Source organism: Carlito syrichta, unplaced genomic scaffold, assembly GCF_000164805.1.
Source record: "Carlito syrichta isolate Samal-C Ts95f unplaced genomic scaffold, Tarsius_syrichta-2.0.1 Scaffold304732, whole genome shotgun sequence".
Classification (NCBI taxonomy): Eukaryota; Metazoa; Chordata; class Mammalia; order Primates; family Tarsiidae; genus Carlito; species Carlito syrichta.
The window spans coordinates 228514-249592 of record NW_007248828.1 but is presented as its reverse complement, the minus strand read 5'-3'; the positions used below and the strand labels follow the sequence as shown (position 1 = coordinate 249592).

General features: G+C 44.9%; 1 protein-coding gene across 1 annotated transcript in view; it reads left to right on the top strand.

The window, feature by feature from the left end:
- The first annotated feature begins 17091 nt into the window (after nt 1-17091).
- MBP (myelin basic protein) overlaps nt 17092-21079 on the top strand; it is a 111513-nt gene continuing 107525 nt past the window's right edge. Inside the window, exon 1 of the mRNA XM_008060790.2 lies at nt 17092-17168. Within this exon, the coding sequence (XP_008058981.1) occupies nt 17118-17168 (51 nt within the window). The 5' untranslated portion in view covers nt 17092-17117. The remainder of the gene's footprint in view (nt 17169-21079) is intronic.

Here is a 21079-nt window from a genome sequence, read left to right as displayed (position 1 = left end):
TTTGGAAAAAGCAACTGATTCACAAAGAGCCTTCCCCCAAAGCTGTGGTGAATTGTTTCAGCGTGTTTCACGGAGACATATTGTGATTAATGACGGATGTGCTGAACACACAGATGTGTTCTTCCTGAATCACAGGCCCTGTCCAGTTTCAGGAGACACCGGGTGCCCCTTGCCACCGGGTAAGAGGTTTACATTCATCCTGGGTGAGGGTCATCGCCTTGTAGCTGCCTCGAGCCCTGCTATGTGTTCTCCCACCGTGCTTTGCTCCTCCGTCACTCCTTTATTTTTTTATTTTATATTATTTTTGTTTTTTTAGGGACAGGGTCTCACTGTGTTGTCCAGATTGGTCTCAAAGTCCTGACTTCAAGCGATCCTCCCACCTTGGCTCCCCTCTCCCTCACCTTGTCTGCATGGGCTCCTCTGTCTCACCAGAATTTGGGTTTAAGGTGTCAGCCTGGGTGCTGAGGAATGCAGGCTTGTCTGCAGAGACCATAACCATCACCGTGACTTTTTCTTCCCTACTACTTTCCTCCTCCCTCGCTCTCCTCTTTCCTTCCTTCCTCACCTCCTTCAAGGTGTCCTTTGTTCCTCCTGAACAAGGGTCTTGGCTTGTAGAAGGAACCCGGCCCTTCCACGGGCCTTCACCTCTCCTGGCTCCTAAACTCTGGAGAGCTCACTCCCTGTCCTCACAGCCTGCCCCCAGCAGACTCAGCCACCTCACTCGTGCTCCTGGGGCCATCTGCTGCATCGGAACCACACACAGAGGGTGCTTTGTGTGTTAGTGCACGTGGTCTGGGGTGAAAGGGAATAGCTTCCGTGTTTCACTTGTGCATTCTCTCCTTTACTTAGACATTTATTGAGCATCTGCTGTGTACATGCCACTGTTCTAGGTGCTGGAGACAGCACTGCAGGGATAAGACAAAGGCCCCACCCAGTCATGCTTTCTGATAGAGAGGGAGACAGAGATAACCATGGGGAGTGAAAAGACTGGAGTAGGTAGGATAGATGTGTAGAGAGAGTGCAGGACGGCCAGGATTCCAGAGGCAGGGCAGCGGCTCAACTGGGTCTTCTCAGGATACCACAGGTCAAGGGGACGCATGGAGCCGGCCACTGGCTGCTTCCCAAGGACTCCTGAGGCCTCCTACCATCTCCATATTCCTCTCCACACCTGCTCCCTTTCTGTGGGGCAGAGCCGAGGCAGCAGGGCTAATGGGAGGTCGCCCCAAGTCATGCCTTAGTGTGTGCGGGCATGCCCATGCCACCTTCGAGGGTTGCTGGTTTGGCTTTGCTCTCCTGTTGTACCCTACCTCCCTCTAGAGAGGGTTGAGACAGCTGTGTCAAGCCAGGCATCCTGAGTCTCCCACAGCCACGGGCTGGAGAGCACATGGTATGTGTTCTTCCAGTGTCCCGAGAATGCAGAGAGAAACAGAGTCTGTGAGTGCAGTGTGTGTGTGAGGTGTGTGTACGTGTGTGATGTATGTAGTGTGTATATGTGGGTAGTATATGTGGCATGAGGTATGTGTGGAGTGTGTGTGAATGTGAGTGGTATATGTGATATATGTGATATATGTGATGTGTGTGGTATATGTGTGTGCATGTGTGCGGTGTATGTGGTGTGGTATATATGCAATGGGTGTGTGTGTGTACTATGTGTGTACTATGTGTGGTATGTGATGTGTGTGGTAAGTGTGTGCATGTGTGTGGTATATGCATATGTGTGTGTGTGTGTGTGTGTGTGTGTGTGTATGGTATGTGATATGTGTGGTGTCTGTGTCTGTCTGTATACAGTATATGAGATATGTGGCCAAACCCACATCTTCCCATTCCTCCACGGGCTTGCTCTGGCCTGTGTTGAAATGTAACCCCCCCTTTCAAAATCTGAGGCTGGGGTCAAATACCAAGTTCCTTCTCCATATAGACTATATTTCCGGAGAAGTCTAAGATTGAAACACATCATCATTTCAGCATAGCCGCAATTTATCCAGCAAGCCGTCATACTGTGAATATACTCTGCCAAGATGCTGCATTTTTCAATATCCTATAAAAGGCATACCTGCATCATCTTGATTTTGATGGTGATATAATATTATAAGGCCTCAATCTAGTGGTAATACACCACCGCCTTTTGAAAGAATCTTGATCTTTGTAGGCCCAAAGATATTATTTGGAAATTAAATGGCCTCCAGAAAACACTTAGAAAGGCCAAGTTCAAAAGGCAAGTGTATTGGCAGTCTTACATTCATAACATATGCTGTGCAGTCCAGGTATTTGCTGTTGAAGTATTCATTTAAATGCCATTTTTTAATAACAGGGTTTTAAAAGATGCTTCACATCATTATGTGTGACGTGTCCCCATAAGACTTCGTTATTTACTGTTGCTCTATGATTGTTTTCATGTGGAAGGAAATGAGACATGAACACTGTGTTGAAGCTAATATATTTTGAGTCTTCAGAGCATACGTTAAAAGGAGGAATATGAGGAAGAAAGTGTCTCTTCTAACGTTTTTCTCTTTTTGAGTCAGGGTCTCACTCTGTCACCCAGACTGGAGAGCAGTGACACAATCATGGCTCACGCAGCCTCTACCTCTTGGGCTCGGGCAATCCTTCTACCTCAGCCTCCCGAGGAGGTGAGACTGCAGGTGCACATTATCATGCTCAGCTGATTTTTAAAATTTATTATAGAGACAAGTTCTCGCTATGTCACCCAGGCTGGTCTCAAACTCCTGGACTCAAGCTGTCTTCCCACCTCAGCCTCCCAAAGTGCTGGGATTACAGTTGTGAGCCACCATACCCAGTCCCTGTAACCTTTTGATGCAGCTCTTTTCCTTAATAAGTCCAAGTTTTAATGCACTGAGAAACCAAAGACAAAATCATCGGGTCAGTGATGCAAATGTGTCATGGTCACAAGTGCAACTCAGCTCAGACCGAATGGCATTCCTGTAGCTAACTGCCATGTGGATGTGTGTTACTCAGTCTTTCTAAGTCTCATGAGTTTCAACATCCGTGAAATGGGAGCATAATTATGGCACCATAGGCTGGAGAGGATTAAGAAGGTATAATTCTGAACTGTTCGGCCAGTTTACCCCTCACACGTGGTAAACACCCTGTCCGTGTCAGCTGCCATCAAAGGTTTCCTGAGCCCAAAGCCAGAGTTCTTTTCATTGCATCACCCTTGTGATATGTCTCCCTCCCTTTTTGTAAAATATGATTGTCACTTGTGGCTCCCTTTTGTCATTCTGGTGTGCCTTATGAGGTTAGTGACTTGCCTAGTAAAAGGTTGCACACCCAAGAGATGACGTGGGGCCCTTAGGAGATCAGCTCTGAGTCAAGTCTCCTGTGGGACCGTGGTGGAGTTCATGACCACACATTGAATTCTTTTCCTTGATTAGAATCTGGAAGGTTCTGGAGGGAAGTCATATACAGCAAAGTGCTGTATGCCAGTGTGACAACGTGGCGCCAATTAGAAGATTGACTCTGACTAGGTCTCCTCCGGGACCATGATGGGGTTGATGAGTACACATTGAATTATTATCCTTGATTAGAATTTGGAGATTTGACATCAACAACTCTAGGGTTCAGTTGTCTTCTGTGCCTTCAAAAGATTAGGTTTGCTAAAGTCAAGACTCAGACAAGAGCCCCTTGGGCCCCAGGCCAGGTGGCATGTATGTCCTGACAGAGGGGCCCCGCACACTGGTTCCCTATAGACAGGCTCAAGAGCCATCATGTCTGGTGTCACTGAATGTATGAGCTCTTCTGGAGGTGAATCGAAACATGTAGAGGTAAACATGATTTTGTCCTGTTATCACTGGCCTGCTGTGAGCAATACTCAAGTTGTCCATGGTTCCTCCCAGTGCCAAGGCCCAGGTCATGTTGGACACATGGCTGTGGTCATGGCAAAGGCATAACTCCCTGCCACACTCAGCAGGGAGAGGCCATGGAAATAGGGACATGTGGGGAACAGACAGGGTGGGCCACATAGGACACACAGGGGCTATTGAAGATGGGACTTGCCGGGCTGTAGTATCCCTTGGACCTGAAGGTCTGTGTGCCTGGGGACCTGTAAAACATTAATCAGTGGTTCCACAGCATCTCCAGGAAGTAGCATTCCCCCAATCATGGGTTTGCAGATAAGAAGGAATGGGGCCAAAGCCCCAGAGCAGGCTGGGGTAGGCAGGGACATGAAGGCAATGGCCCGGACATGCCAGCAACTCAGGCCTTAGGCACTTCCTCCCTGAAGCCCATGGCTTGCCCTGTGACTGAGGCTCACAAAAGCCAGCAGGAGCTGATGTGTGTTCTTTATGACTAAGACTCACGTGACTGTGGGGCCGCTGGAGGTCCCAGGCCACAGAGCAGGGGCGTGCCGCATGGGCTCTGGTGAGTCTGCTCTCCCGCTCCCTAGGAAGGCCAGTCTCGACGTGACAGTGCTGGACCGACTTGTTGGGACGTTGGACCGGGAGTGGTTCTCCGTGACCTTGCTGTTCTTACACGGAGAATTTTGCATCTCCTCATTATAGCTGCGAATGCTGAACTTCTTACTATCATTGACTTGTGGATATGGGAGCAAGACATTTCAAGAATTCATCTAACTTACACATGAATGAGCTGCTCTTTGATCTGCCTTCTTTTTATTGCCTTCCAGAAAATACTTTCCTGTAGTTTAGACAGGTAATGTTATAGCAAGCTGGAAACCTTGGAACTAGTGATTGGCTGCTTTGTTCTGATAAGGCTTTATCTACAAAGTCAGCTGATCCTATAAGTGGAAAATTCAACAGACCGCAATCAGATTTCCAGCAAACTCCATTTTCCTGCAATTTCATAGTTTCCTTTTTTTTTCCTTTATTTTTATTTTTTAGATTCAAAGGGTTCGTGTGCAGACTTGTTACATGAGTATATCGCATGATGGTGAGGCTTGGGCTTCTACTGAGCCCGTCACCCACATGGTGGGCATGGTACCCAATGGGTGGTTTTTCAACCCTTGCCCTTCCCTCCCTTTCTCCCCCCTTTAGGAGGCCCTGGTGTCTGTTGTTCCCATCCTAGTACCTATGTGTATTCAGTGTTTAGTTCCTGCTTATCAGAGAGGACATGATAATAGTTTTCTGTTTCTGTGAGAATTTGCTAAGGATGATGGTCTCCAGCTGCATCCATGTTGCTACAAAAGACGTGATTTTGTTTTTCTTTATGGCTGCATAGTACTCCAGGGTGTATATGTACCATATTTTCTTTATCTAGCCCACTATGGATGGGCACCTAGGTTGGTTCCATGGTTAGTGCTATGATGAACATATATGCACTGGTGTCTTTTTGGCAGAGTGATTTGTGCTCCTTTGGGAATATTCCCAGTCGTAGAATTGCTGGGTTCAATGGTAAATCTATTTTTAGTTCTTCGAGAAATCTCCAAACTGCTTTCCACAAGGGCTGATCTAGCTTACATTCCCACCAACAGTGTACAGGCAGTCCCTTTTCTCCACAACCTTGCTAACATCTGTTGCTTTTTGACTTATTAATAAAAGCCATCCTGAGTGGTGTGAGATGGTATTTCGTTGTGGTTTTGATTTGCATTTCTCTGGTGATTAGTAAAGCTGAGCATATTGTTTGTTTGTTGGCCATTTGTATGCCTTCCTTGGAGAAGTGTCTACTCATGTCCTTTGCTCACTTTTTAATGGGGTTATTAGTTTTTTCCCTGTCAGTTGCTTGTGTTCTTTGTAGATTGTGCATAATTTTCTCCTAAAACGATGTTTGAGGCGGGGCGCTGTGGCTCACGCCTATAATCCCAGCACTTTGGGAAGCCGAGGTGAGAGGATTGCCTGAGCCCACGGGTTCAAGACCAGCCTGGGCAACTTGGCAAGATTTCATCTCTACAATAAATAAAAAGAAAAAAAATTAGCCGGGCATGGTAGCATGCGCCTGTGGTTTCGGCTACTTGGAAGGCTGAGGCAGAAGTGTCGCCAGAGTCCAGCAAGTCAATGCTGGGGTGGCTGTGAGTGTGCCACTGCACTCCAGCCTGAGTGACAGAGTGAGACTTCAACTCAAAATAAATAAATAAATAATAAAAGGCCAGGCTGAGCACAGTGACTCACTCCTATAATCCCAGCCCTTTGGAAGGCTGAGGTGAGAGGATTGCCTGAGCGCCCAGATTCGAGACCAGCCTGCACAAGTTGGCGAGACCTCATCTCTACAATAAATCAAAAAATTAGCCGGGCATGGGAACATGTACCTGTAGTTCCAGCTACTTGGAAGACTGAGGTGGAAGGATCACCACCTGAGCCCAGTAGGTCAAGGCTGCGATGGCCATGAGCGAGCCGTTGCACTCCAACCTGGGAGACAGAGTGAGAATCCAGCTTAAAAAAAAAAAAATGTTTGATAACTTTAAGGCAGTGTTCTTCAGTACTATAAATCTACTTAAATATGACAAGTCTGAAGCAAACAAAAAATGCTGAGAACGAGTTGATGGGTGAGATTATCTGGTAGCCTGAAGCAAAATTGTCCATCCTGGAAAATCTGGAAGCTGGGGCGAGTGTAGACTGGGTTTTGGAACTTTTTCTGTTTGTAAGTGTCGTCGAACACCCAGCCCAATGTCAGGTCCCGAAGGTGGCAGGGAGGCTGGCTCCCTCCACAGGGTCTTAGGGAAGCTGCTCTAGGACTCCTTAGAAGAGTGTCAAACTTGTCCTTTTCTGAGAATTACAAGCTTTCAGGTCATTCGTAGTCTAGGAAAACCTAGAAGTCTGGAGAGCTTGCTCATCAGTGGAGTTGAATGGCCATCCAAAAATGAATGGAGGGGTGTCCTTGGTCTTGGGCAGTGTAAGTCATCTCACCCAAAACTCCATTCATGCACGAGGAGGATCCCATGCTTGAGCAGATTCTGAACTGTTTGGTCACTTCTGTCTCACTCAAACGCCACTTGTGGTCTCGTGCCACAGAGCCTTTGCACAAGCCATACCCCACCTGGAACATTCTTTCCCCTCTACTGATTTCTCACTCTCCCCTCATGTTACATTCTTACAGCCACTGTAGCAAAAGGTCACAGTTGGGCTATCTTCAGACTGCAGAAATGTACCCTCTCACACACCTAAAGGCCAGAAGTGCAGAATCAGGGTGTTGACAAAGTTGGTTCCTTCCGGGAGCTCTATGGGAGGATCCTTCCTTACCTCTTCTGGCTTCTGGTGGCAACTGGCAGTCCTTGGCACCGGTCCCTGGACTTTGGCCACACCACTCCAACTTCTGCCTCTGCTGTGTCACGGTGTTTCTCTCTGTGTGAGACTCTGTACCTATGTCCAAACTTTCCTCTCTTTTCTCTTATATAAGCACCAGTCCTTGGATTCAAGCCCACCCTAATCCAGTATGTCCCCATCTTAACTTGATGACATTTTCAAAGACCCTACTTCCAAATAAGGTCACAATCACAGGCACTGGAGTCAGGACTTGGACTTAGCTTTTTGGAGGCCACAATTCAACCCATAATATCCTGGGAAGGCTTTCTCAAACCCCCAGAGCTAGTGTTAGTGCCTACCCATGTTCTTCCAAATCTTCTACACCCACATGCCATCCCATTCACAGCATCCCCATCCACACACCTCCTCATCCACGGACCTTCCCATTCATGGGCCTCCCCATTCTCAGGCCTTCCCATCCACAGACCTCCCCATCCACACACCTCCCTGTCCTTACACTTTATTCTAAACGCCTGTGCTCATTGATCTCTTGTCTTAGACTCTAAATGCAAAGAAGACCGGGAGTATATTGCAGACAAAGGAAGATAGGTGGATGAGGCCATCACAAGGACCCCACCCTCAGAGAGGGAGGATGTCTCAGGGACACAGCAGAATGTGTAGGAGAGAGGGGAAAGGAAACCATAGCATCCCGGAATCCAAGCTCTGGCCAGGCACCATTGCGAGCAGTTCACACCTCTCCTGTGGGAAAGAGGGAGATTCCACTCCAAGCCGGGTGCCACACTCGGTGCCCATCCTCCTGGTGTTGTCCAAGGGGAAAGAGAGCAGTTGTGAGCAGGAGGGTACACGGACTCCTCCTCCCGTCCCCCCCATTCTCCAGGGCCCCTAGGAGACAGAAGTGCAGGCAAGGGGGCCATTGACACCCAAAGAGCCCTTTGATGTCTTCAGTGAGCCCCCCAGGGAACCGGGCTCCAACTCCCTGCGGTAAGGAACCTCAAAATGGAGGGGCCAGGGCCTAGGATGAGCATGAGCTGCCCGACCTGTCCGACCCCATGTCCCCCCGAGGGCCAACCTGCACCTGTACCTGGAAGGTGAGCAAAAGATGCCCCCAGAGCAAGGAGATAGAGAGAGGCCTGCCCAAAGAGAGGCAGAAAGCACCTGCCCTGCCCGGATCCTGTGCTGTGTTAGAGTCCTAAGGAAGCCAGAAAGAGAGAGGAAGACACAGGAAAGAGGAGGCCAGCCCTCCTCCCAAATGTGGTCCCTGCCTGGGCAGCCACACTGCCAGTTGGAGGAAAAGGCAGGATATTAGGATATTGGGGTCTCTGCAGTACAAGTATGGGAAATCTCTTCTGAAAACAAAACCAGCAATTCAATTTGCTTGGCAATTTTGAAAGATTGCTGCTGTCTATAGCAGAAATCGAAAAACTTTTCCTCTACAGGAACACAGAGTAAAGATTTTAGGCCACGAGATCTCCATTGCATCTACTCAATTCTACCATCGTAGCACGGGAGCAGCCTAGATAATAAGCAAATGAGTGATTAATGTGGCTAACAAAGTTTTACAGAAATGTGTAAATTATTTATTCATGAGTCATAGTTTGCTGACCCCTAATCTATACACAGAAGTTCCTTGAACTTGACTCCCCTGCAGGACTTGTGTGAACACAGAATTCAAACCGGAAGTGTATGTTTCTAAAAGTTCCCAGGGCTTACTGGTTGGTCCCTACTCCTGCGTGGCACTGCCTCAGTATCTTACTGAAACCTTCACCACCTCACACTTATCTTTATTATGCTCATTAATAATTTAAGGCCAGCCGGGCTCGGTGGCTCAGCCTGTAATCCCGCACCATTGGGAGGCTGAGGTGAGTGGATTGCCTGAGCCCGCGGGTTCGAGACCCGCCTGGGCGGCGAGACCTCATCTCTACAATAAATAAAAAAATCAGCTGGGCATGGTAGCGCGCGCCTGTAATTCCGGCTACTTGGAAGGCTGAGGCGGAAGGATCGCCGGAGCCCAGCAGGTCGAGGCTGCGGTGGCCGGGAGCAGCCACTGCACTCCAGTCTGGGCGACAGAGTGAGACTCCAACTCAAAAAAAAAAAATAATAATAATAATAATAATTTAAGCCCAGGCATGTTAGGAGGCCAAGGCAGGAGGACCCCTTGAGGGCAAAAGTTCGAGACCAGCCTGGACAACAAGAGGCCTCAGAGTCTTAAAAAAAAAAAAAAAAAATCAATGGCTCACACCTATAATCTCAACACTCTGGGAGGCTGAGACAGGAGAACTCCTCAAGCCCAGGTGTTCAAGATCAGTCTGGGCAACATAGCAAGACCTTGTCTCTACAACAAAATAAAAAAATTTCACTGGGTGTAGTGGTGTGTGTCTGTGTTCCCAGCTACTCAGGAGGGAGGCTGAGGCATTAGGATCACCTGATCTCAGAAGGTTGAGGCTGAAGTGAGCCATGATCATGCCACTGTACTCCAGCCTAGGCAACAAAGTGATACTCCAACTAAAAAAAAATTTATTTTAATAAAAAAATTTGTTTAGAAATGTATGGCATCTTAGACCTACCATAATACTTTTTTTTCCATGTGGGACACATTCATGATGTAAATAACGTCCAGCTAACCTTATTTATAACTCACATGTATTCCTCGAAGCATACTCATAGCGAAATTCAGTCTTCTAACTTTACTTTTTCACTCTCTCACTTGGGAATAAAGCCTGCAGGGTTATTCCTGTAATTACATAACTTAAAAGATTTATAGAAATGTAAGCAGTAAAACAAATCATTGTAAAACTAATCCCATTATCTCCATAGAAATATTTATCTTTGGATTATCTTCTTGAATATGGACTCAAAAAAATTTATGCCATCAACAGCATGTTATGAAAACAAATCCAAGAGAAGTATAAATCTGTAAAAAAATAACACAGCTGTGATCTATGTCCTACAATGTGGGCATAAATATTCTGTACACTTTTTTTTTTTTTTACTAATCAGTCCAAACATGCAATGACGTGTAGATGACATGAGATGAGCCCCACACCACCATAAATCCTATCTTGAACAACTGCGTCTAGCATACTTGTCAGCTAAATGCTCCAGTGAAGATGTTAAGATGTTTACTCCTCACATTTTAGCATGTTAGGGAGGAGGAGTCGGGCAATTGGGGAAGAGGAGTCGGGTGATTGGGGAGACACATCAAGAACCAGTTATCTAGGAAGACTTGCGTTGAGGTCTTCTCCATCTCAGAATAAATGTATTTAAGCAAAGGATTCCACAATAGTCCCATTGTCTGTAAAATTGCACTCAACACTAGCCAGTTTGGCATTTTTAATATTTGGTCCAGGTTTCTCTGAAGTTTGGGCACCTCTTGACTGTCCTATTCTCTTTTCCCTCTTTTCTCCCCCAACCCAGGCCACTTGGGATAATCTTGACCTGGCAGAAGTGGCCTCACTTCCTGTGTTTCGATTGTCTGTGGTGAAGCAAGAGCTCTGTTTAAGGGCAATCTTGTGAAGTGCATTCTGGGGTTCTCCAGGCAGCTGGTATCTTAATCCTTTTTCTGTCCTAGACCTTGTCGGATTATGAGTGGACCATGTAAAGGTCTTTGGCAGTCCAGAGCTAGTGGTGTTTCTGCTGCTGTTCACCCCCACCCCGGGAACCGGGACCTGGTGGAGGGAGAGAAAGACAGAAACCAGCCAGCCCCTGCAGCACATCCCAACCCTAACCAGGACCCTAACTCTAACCTGAAGTCGGACCCTAACTCTAACCTGAAGTCGGACCCTAACTCTAACCCTAACTTTATCCCGAACCTGAACCAAACTCTAACACTAACCCAAAACCTACCTTTAACCCAAACCAGAACCCTAACCCTAAACCAAATCCTAATCAGCCCTCCAGCTCCTGTGTATTTCATTCTCACTCCAGTGCAAAGAGGGAGATTTTATTATCTCTATTTTACTTCTGAGGCTCAGAAAAGTGGGATCTTGCTCAGGGTCACCCAGCTGGAACCCAATTGAGACCTAGGTCTGCTCTGCCCGATTTGCATGTGGGCGACAGAACTATCTACAGAATGCAGTAGCCACAATACCTAGGAGCGAGGTGTTTGCTCCTGGTACCCAATTTGCAGCTTCGTTATTTTGCCTGCACTGATGGGCTAGTGAGTGTCACCTACACCATTCCTCCTAGAGCTCCACCAAGGTGTTAGTTAGTGGTCTAGGCCGCTTCAGGAGCCCTTTATTAAAAATGCAAACCAGGACGGGGACAGTGGCTCATTCCTATAATCCAGCACTTGGGTAGGCCAAAGCAGGGGGATTGCTTAAGCCCAGCAGTTCGAGACTAACCTAGGCAACATAGGAAGAACTCGTCTCTCCAAACAATAAAAATTTAGCCAAGCATGGTGGCATGTGTCTGTAGTCCCAGGTACTTGGGAGGCTGAGGTGGAAGGATCACCCGAGCCCAGGAGGCCTAGGCTATGGTGAGCTGAGATCATGCCACTGCATTCCAGCCTGGGGAACAGAGCGAGACCCTGACTCAGAATAAAATAAAAATGCAAACCGAACAGGAGTGGATTGCTTCCCAGGAAGTCTGGATTACTAACTTTGACTGCATCCCTTTAAATTTAACCTCCTAGACAATGTGCAGTGTTCATAATCATGTAAGCATTATCAAAGTTCTCCCACTGGCTAGAAACCTGATCTAGAATGGGAGTCCATCCAGTCTAGGGTCTACAGTGGTCCTGCTAGAACCTGGAAGTCTGCTCCTCCTACAGCTTTCACTTCAGGCTCCCCCTCCTGCTCTTGTCCTGTTATTTTACAAAAAAACCTCTTCTGTGACCCAAGAGCTGCTTCAGAGTCAGCCTGGCTTTCCTGTGGCATTCCACACATGTGCCAAGTTGTTCTCTGGCTCTCTCGATTTGATTACTTGCGAAAATGAAATCAAATGAAAACGCCCTGCATGCATGCAGCTTCTTTTTGCTGCAGATGGTTCTTTCCCACCCGCTGCAGAAACCAGCACCAGGGAGCTCTTACTCCCAGTAAGGGAGACCTCCATCCCTCCGTAGCTCAACTCTCTCCAGAAGGCAGACTGGGGTGGCTTGTTGGGAGTTGACAACACAGACTGCCCGTCATCCCTGAGGACAGGCCAAAGAGTGAGTAGCCCAGTACTCTGTCGTTCTCACCATAGTACCACAAACACATCTCAAGGGCTAGTGCTCTGGGGGCATTTCCCATTGACAAGGAGCCCTCATCACAGAAGATGGACATACATCAGATTGTCATTTTGTTCCACTTGTACTTTCTTTCTTGCTAGTATATATATTTTGCATGTAAGGCTGGAATTTACTAACCCTAAATGACACATATAAATACACCTTCTTTGCATTATTCTGAGAGGCCAGTCAAATGTAGATTGGTAGATTTGTCCAGCTAACTAGTCAAATCCAACTAGGTTTATTCAGAAGTCTGATCAGGACTGGGCTTATCTTCATCGACCCTGGGTTCAGTAGTCTTGAGTTTTCCAATGAGTGATTAAAATCAGTCATCCCCGTATAATCCAGAGTTGTGCTATGAAGCATGATAAAGATTTGATCAGAACAAGATGACTTGGAAGAAGTATTGCTGCCCTCCAGAGAGCAGTTAAGCATCTGGTGGTTCGATTTCGGCCATGTTCTTGGGCACTTTGTCCAAAAATAGCTCTCTTTGTCCACAAGTAACTCTCAAAACATGTACTTGCTCCACACTATTCAGCATTGGGACAGATCTTTAGAGACTTGTTTCCTAGAAGGAGGGAATACTGCACTGGGATTTGCCTAATGCCAGCTTGGGGAGATGGAAGAATAGGGTGCGGAGAAGGTGGAGACCATAGGTAGACGAAGGGGACTGGGCAGGGAGGACTCACTGAAAACGGAGTTGAGACAGCGCCTGGGCGGGGATGGCAGCAGAAAAAACAGTGGTGACACCCAGTGCTTTGTGTCCAGACAGGCAGAATGCCTCGAAGACCCTTGCTGTCGACTTTGACTAAGAGAAGTTACCTATTTTCACTTGTGTTTAGCTTGAATAGACCAATTCTTATTTCTTAAACAGAAAGGTGGACCCACAGATATTTGATAGTTGTTATTCTATAAAGTGTATACACATTGCAAGTTTCTGTTTGTTTGTTTGTTTGTTTTTGTCTACAAGTTGAGGATCTCACTCTGTCACCCAGACTGGAGTGCAGTGATACCATCATGGCCCACCAAAGCCTTGACCTCCTGGGCTCAGACGATCCTTCCACCTCAGCTTCCTGAGTTGTTGGGACTACAAGTATGAAGTGCCACACCCAATTAATTTTTTAAAACTTTTTGTAGAAACAAGATCTTGCCCAAGCTGGACTTAAACTCCTGGGCTCAAGCAATCCTCCTGCCTCGGCTTCCCAAAGGACTGGGATTACAGGCATGAGGCACTGCAATTAAAACAACACTGCATTGAATTCACAAGAGTGACCTCAGAACGGCAACCACTGTGTACCCAGCATTCACAGTGACATCCCACAAGGAACATAACCCTCATGGTTAACCATGAGAGGATGCAACCAAATTATACATTTCCCTTTTTTTACCCATTCTTTTTTTTTTCATATTTTTTATTTTCATTTTGACTTGATTTTTTTAAGTTTTGTAATTCTGGAAATTTGAGCTTAAACTTAGGCAGAACATTTCCTAATAACTGTGAAAGTATCCAAAACATTTTAAAACTATTAACTCAAAAATTTTTGGACAACTAATACTACTATCATAACTCCAGTATGCAATAATGTAATTCTTGAGAAAAGAAGTAAATATTATAACATTTTATTGGAAACACACAATGAGAGACAAAGTGTCCTAGAGAAAAGCAGCTATAAGATAAATAAGCACCTGCTCTTACAAAATGAGATGTCCTTTTTTTTTTTGCAACTGAATGTCACCTCAATTTGGGGCTAAATAGGGACAAATTATTTTCAAGCATTTGCACTCCTTTACTTGAATAAATTTTCACTGTAATGGAACCCATGTATTTTTTATTTTTCTGTATGTTAGAACAAGTGTTTTGGCTTCTCAGAGAATTGATAAATTGTGATAGCTCAATAATATTCTCTTTTCTTATTGAATATGACAAATTTTATTCCATTTTTCTACTTGTCACTTGTTGTTTAAGCTATGTATAGTCTTCTAAGAAATGAAAAAAATTCCAAAGAGAATGATTCAATGTTGAGTTAAGAATGCTTCTTAATGATTTACAATAAAAGTGTATAGTTCACATCTATTCTCCCTTTTTCCTCTATAAAGAATAACTAAACCCTTTACAATGTATATTAATCTTACAGATGGGTGGTGGAGTTAGGGAGATTTTTTTACCCATTCTTACCTATACTTCTAAGCACCAAACAAAACCTCTATTTTCCAGTGAAAGCATTACCTATAAAGCCCTTCTTAGTTGTCCAATTTAAATAAATTGTGAAGGTAAGTGATAGGATTGCACTGGATACTAAAAATATCAGCAAAGGCAGTCTTGCATTTTTAAAATCATATATTAAAAATATAGATATTGCTTCCCTTTACTCTAATGCCATGAAACATGAGGCACTAATTAAAATATTGCTTCCCTTTACTCTAGTGCCATGAAACATGAAGGATCACCTGATTCTTTGGGGGTTTTTTTTTGAGTTGGAGTCTCACTCTGTCACTCGGGCTGGTATGCAGTAGCATGCTCACAGCCACCCCAGAGTCAATCTGCTGGGCTCAGACAATTCTTCTGCCTCAGCCTTCCAGGTAGCCGGAACTACAGGTGGGCACTACCAGGACCAGCTAATTTTTTTTTTTTTTCTTTTCTTTTTTTTTTTATTTTTTTTGAGTTGGAGTCTCACTCGGTCACCCAGACTGGAGTGCAGTGGCCGCTCCCGGCCACCACAGCCTCAACCTGCTGGGCTCCGGCGATCCTTCTGCCTCAGCCTTCTGAGTAGCCAGAATTACAGGCATGCGCTACCACACCAGGCTGATTTTTTGATTTGTTGTAGAGATGAGGTCTCGCTGCTCAGGCGAGTCTCGAACCCGTGGGCTCAGGCAATCTACTCACCTTAGCCTCCCAAAGGCGCGGGATTACAGGCTGAGCCACCAAGCCCGGCTTCCAGCTAATTTTTAAAAAATTTTATTGTAGAGACAGAATCTCACCATGTTGCCCAGGCTGGTCTCAAACCCATGGCTCAGGCAATCCTCTCATCTCAGCCTCCTAAAGTGTTGGGATTACAGGCTTGAGCCACTGTGCTTAGCCAAGAATCACCTGATTCTTTGAAGGTGGTCGTGTTCTCATCTCTAGAGCTATGTCTTTTGAGTTGACAGAGCTCAAGCTACTGGCACTTGTTACTGGAGCTACTTTCCAGAGGCACTCCTTAATGGAGGTACAGCGCTCCCCCACGTCTCTCTGCCTGAGGCCCCTACTGGTTTCTATTTACATAGGACAGCTGTAGGTGGGGGTTTCACTCCTGCAATGACTATGTCCCTCCCACGAGGGAGGCCGCACCTCAGGAGTGACTACCGTGTGTAGGTGTTGGCTTCTCTTCTCACCAGCCTTTTGACCGGTCAGCTTTGGGATGATTGGGATCTTCGTGGAGGAGACTTCTCAGCCAAACCCTTGTCAGTCACCAAAAAAGTGCCCCGTCATGTGGGAGCTGGAAAAGTCCTGTTGTTAGACAATTCTTTCTTTTCTAAAGAGTGACTTTTGGGGAACAAAATTTGCCTTGTATTCAGGCATGTATCCTATTCTGGAAAGTCCCCCTTCCCACATTTAAGAGATGGTTCATCTTGTTATCTCTCAAGGAAGGTTGTTCCTAGGTCTGACAAGTAGTGCCACTCACACCTTCTTTAAAAAGAATACGTCATGAAAAACAACACTTTGCAAAATTGTCCTTAAAGACTCTGGTCACCATGTCTAGGCTGGTGTTTCAAGGAGCCTCAGCTGATGGGCTTCTCATGGCAGGGTAGGCCCCACGGTAAGGAAGGGATGAGCCATTGGTTTGGAATGGGTTTTGGTTACGCTCTTTAGATCTGTGCATATTGGTGAGGGGGGGAGGATCTTCAATTTGCTGCTAAGTTTTGGATTAGAAAATAAAAATGAGAAAAAATTATTTTTTTAAAAATCCAATTGTACCTTCCCTACAAATTCTGTAGATTCTTTGGATACTTGTCTGGGAAGAGTTGTCAGTCTGATTTCTGCTGTTCCAGCACTCACAGATTCGTGAAAGCAGTGAGCACAAAGAACTACTCATTATCTTTTATTTTTAGAAACTTGTTGAGTACTTTTGTGACATTTTGGCTCATCTCATGACATTACCCCTGAATATGAGATGTCATTATCTCTGTATATATATATATTTGTGTATATACACAGATCTGCAAGAGTTCTTGAGACAGGTTGGCATTTCTTAACGACAAGGAACTGAGCTGAAATGTGTGGGTTGCTGAGCAGAATTTGGGTATTGGTGCTGTTCTCTTTTTCTAGTTCTTTGAATAGGATCGAGAGATGCATTTGCTAATAAGATGACTTGGCTTTCTCGTCTCAAAAATGAGCATTATTAGCCAAGAATAGTGGTGTTCGCCTATCCCAGCTACTCGAGAAACTGAGGAGGGAAGATTGCTTGAGCCAAGGAGTTAGAGGCTTCACTGAGCTATGATGGCATCACTATACTCCAACCTTGGCAAAAGAGCAAGACCCTGTCTCAAGAAACAATAATAATAATATAAATAATATTTATCTTACATGGCTGTTGTTCTGATTGAAAAACGATGTAGAAGCCTAACCCTGAATTGTACCCCACATCTTTATAATAAAAAGAAAAGAAAGAAAGAAAAATGATGCAGAAAACTCTAAATGTACTAGCCTTCAGACTAACACCTTCTCTTTTTCTTGTAGCCTCTGAAGAGCTGATCCATTCGGGATGGGAAACCATGTGGGGAAACGGGAGTTAAACCCTGAGAAAGCCAATACGGTAAGACGGGAACTGAGCCTAAAAACGCATGTGTTGGTTTGTTGTAAAACACAAATCACCTTGATGTGTCCTAAGCTAAAGGCATGAGCTTCCACACTCTTCCCTGACAGCTGGGTGGAAGCAGGGCTCTTGCTACTATGATCAATTATTATTATTAACTTATTCAGGAAAATTGCATGTCAGTAGGCAGGTCTTGACCTTGAAAGAAAATGAAGGAAGGAAGGAAGGGAAGAAGGTGGAGGAGGAAAAAAGAAAAACACACAGAAGGGGAAAGAAAGAGAGAAATGAAAAAAGAAAGATGAAGAGGCCCTTGCTCTGCCTATGTTGTAGGATTTAAATGGCAAGTATCGGAAGGTTTAGAGACAAAAGAAATTATATAATTCCTTTGCTCTCGTGCAAAAATCTATTCCAGGAAGAGGGCAGAAAGTTGGCAGAATTGAAGGTTCCTCCCCTTTTTAAACTGTATAGGGTAATATCTGGGCGTTGCCATGGTGATTGTAAACTGTCATGGCACTGAGGGGAGTGTCTTCTAGCATGCTAATACATTATAATTAGTGTATGATAAGCAAAAAGGACAAACAGAGGATGCTTTCCATGCCATCTTGGTCTTAGTTGGTCTTGGCTGGTTTTGCCAGTCTCACCACATCCCATCTTGTCAATGAGATCTGGGGCTTGTGACCTTTATTTTGAACACTAGTCCTGCCAGATGTTTATCTAATCAACGTGTTTGCTTTTCCAACATTTTCTGTTTTTTAAATAAAAGAATTTCCAACTGCATTCTATCTGATTGGCTGCTGGTTTGAAGACGCAGGGAGCTTTACACCAATTCATAAGCAATGAAACTGATCAGATCCATTGACTCCAATGCCTGCTTCCATCTACTGATTTCCAACAGATTTCCTCTCACTCCCCTCAGAGTTTGGCTCTGACTTTCACTCTGGTCCACAGAGGAGACCCCCACCATGCTCTGGAAGAATTCATTCTGAATCCTAGAATTCTAGCAAAAGGATGGGTGTTAGGTCGTGAGATGGAGGGGGAAGGAGATGTCTGTGATCTGGCACTGCAAGAAAGATGCAGAAAATTGCACAGAAGTTAGATTGGAAAATACAGTTTATTAAGAAAGTAAATAGGAGAGAGAGAGAGAAAGAGAAAGGAGATTCTCCAATAAAGGAGAAACGTATGGCAGGGGGCCAAAGCTTAGATAAAAGCATGGCTACCACAGCTCAAAGAACTACATGGCTGAACCAGAGCTTAGCAAAAGCAATGGCCCAATGAACACATGGCCTGGCCAAAGCTTAAAGAGAAACAATGTCCCTGGCTGCTTGAGATTGAATACTTTTTAAACCTTCCCTTTGGTGTGGGTGGGTCGTTAAGGTGATTGAGTGGTGGTCTGTTCCCTGTCATCACAAAGCGCAGGTAAGCACAAGTGCTGACATCAGGTGACAGACAGCAGGCAGATAAGTGGGTCAGTCACATGACTGTTGCCAAGGTGATGAGGGGATTTCTGTGTCTGATTAGGTTAACTTGGTCGTTTATGGCTGGAGGTAAATACTTGGAATGGAAAAGCTAATTAATACAAAACAAGCTAGAGAGGAGATTGTAAAACAATTATCAATAGCTACCTCTGAGAAACTGGTTCTGTCCTTGGCTAGTCATTAGAGGGTAATTTAAACTGCTGGAAAAGCATGACAAAACTAAACCGTGTTAAAATAGCTGCTCTTGGCTGAATTGACTCCATTTTTTGTCCTTTTGGTGGGAACTATCTGAGCTGTGTCCTTAGACCTATCCTGAATTGATAACCAATTTTATTCCACAAGCTTCCCACCAGTTCTCCTTCCTTTGGGTTTTGCTCTGCCCTGACTGCACATCTGAATCTCCCAAAGAATTTTCAAACCTCCTGGGCCCTTACCCACCTCAGAGATTCGGATCCAGATGCTGACATGGGCACTATTTAGAGCTCTCCAGTCTCGGAGCCAAAGTCCCAGGCCCTTCCCACTCCCTGTGTCCTCCACTTGTGCTACAGGGTTTGCTTCTAAAACACTTGGATTGGTAGCCCCCTGCCCTTGGAAATGTCCAGGCATTCCTTGGCACATAGACTAAAACCCGAGTCCTCAGCCTCCGCTTCCAGGCCTCCTGCAGTCACACTGTAGCACCTCCCTTCATAGCCTTTTCCTAACGTGTATCATAGAATATTTGGAAAATACAGAGAAGCAAATGGGAAAACTACACATTAAAAATCATCCAGGCTGAGCACAGTAGCTCACGTCTGTAATCCCACACTTTGGGAGGCCAAAGCAGGAGGATTACTAGAGTCCAGGAGTTCAGGAGCAGCCTGAACATGGCAAGCCTTCTTCTCTACAAAAAAAAAATATTTATTAGCCAGGCTTGGTGGTATGCTTCTGTACTCCTGGCTAAACAGGAGGCTGAGGTAGGAGGATCACCTAAGCCCAGGAGGTGGAGGCTGAGGTGAGCCATCATCCTGCCACTGCACTCCAGCCTGGGCGACAGAATGAGACTCCGACTCAAAAAAAATTAAATTAATTTTTAAGAAATTTATAAAAATAGTCAACCAAATCCTCCTGCTAGTCAGAGCTCATCTTCTCTGTGTTTTGAGCTCAGCTTTCCCCATTTCCTGCCTTACCTATCTGCACCAACTTCTTTCTTCTGATTGGATTCCCTGCCTCACCGTGTTCGGTCGTGTCTCTGAGTTGGGGTTCTGAGCCTTTTTCCAATAAGACACCTGTGGCAGATAATCAGATGGTGTTCACAAGGACCACAAGTGGCTAGGACAGGGTCCTCGTGGTCTGGTTCTCTGTCCACTCCTTTCTCTACGCTCAAGAATTATTTCAGATGATGAAGAAATAAACCTGGCATGGTGAGCAAAACTTGGAATCTACCCTAACTGGGGAGGAGTATTATTCCTTTCTTTCTTTCTTTTTTTTTTTTTTTTGGTGTTTAACACAACCTGAAATGATGTGTGCTCCAACTCTAGGCAGATGGCAGTGCACCTGAATGTCTAGGTCCTGAGGTTGGAAGCCCCGACTTGCACACAAAAGTGCCTTACAAATGGCCATGGAATTGATTGAGTTGAATTATGGCCCCAAGACCTCTTTGCTGTGGTCAGTAGTAGCGTTTTTATTTAATGATGATGAACTTTGCAGTAATGGGTCCTTCTCTGGTTTGTACGTGAACTCAAGTTCTGCATCAGCCAAATGGGAAATTTTCCATGATTTGCTTTCAAATCATCGATGTAAAGCAGACAGGCGATTTTATACTGTTATTGTTTATATTTTTAATCTCAGTTAAAGTGGTGAACAGTATTATCTGGTTTCTGGTTTAATGATTTGGAAGGACCCATTATATAAATATGTAAATAGTCCTAGTAAAGTATTGAATGGAGGATGACTCATTGTTTTATTCAGCTCATACTTAAACTGCATGACTGAGAATTGTGTTGTTATAATTAACAATAACATTAAACCATAAATGTATTAATATCAAGTTACTAAAAAGAACATGTACCAGGAAGATATTCTCAGCTAAAAGTGAAAGTGGAAAAGGCAGCTCTGCTTATCTCCAGACTAACACCTGTAATATTTTAAGTCTTAGAATGACTAATTTGCAACTCCAGTTTCTGAAAACTTCTCTGTGGTTGCCTACAGTTTATTTCCTGTTGCTTGACACTGTAAAACACCAATGCGTGTTTTCAATTTGCTCAATCCTGCCAGAGTAACGTTGAGAGCAATAGCCTATACCTAGGCTTTCGTTTTCTGAAATCTAACTTTTAAAGTTCTGATAATTTGAAAACATCCAAAATTGGAAATTTTAAAACTATGTTTCCTGTAGGTAAGAGCTCTTTTTTCTTTAACTTGGTAGAAAATATCTGGTGCCTTTCAAATACATGCAGTATG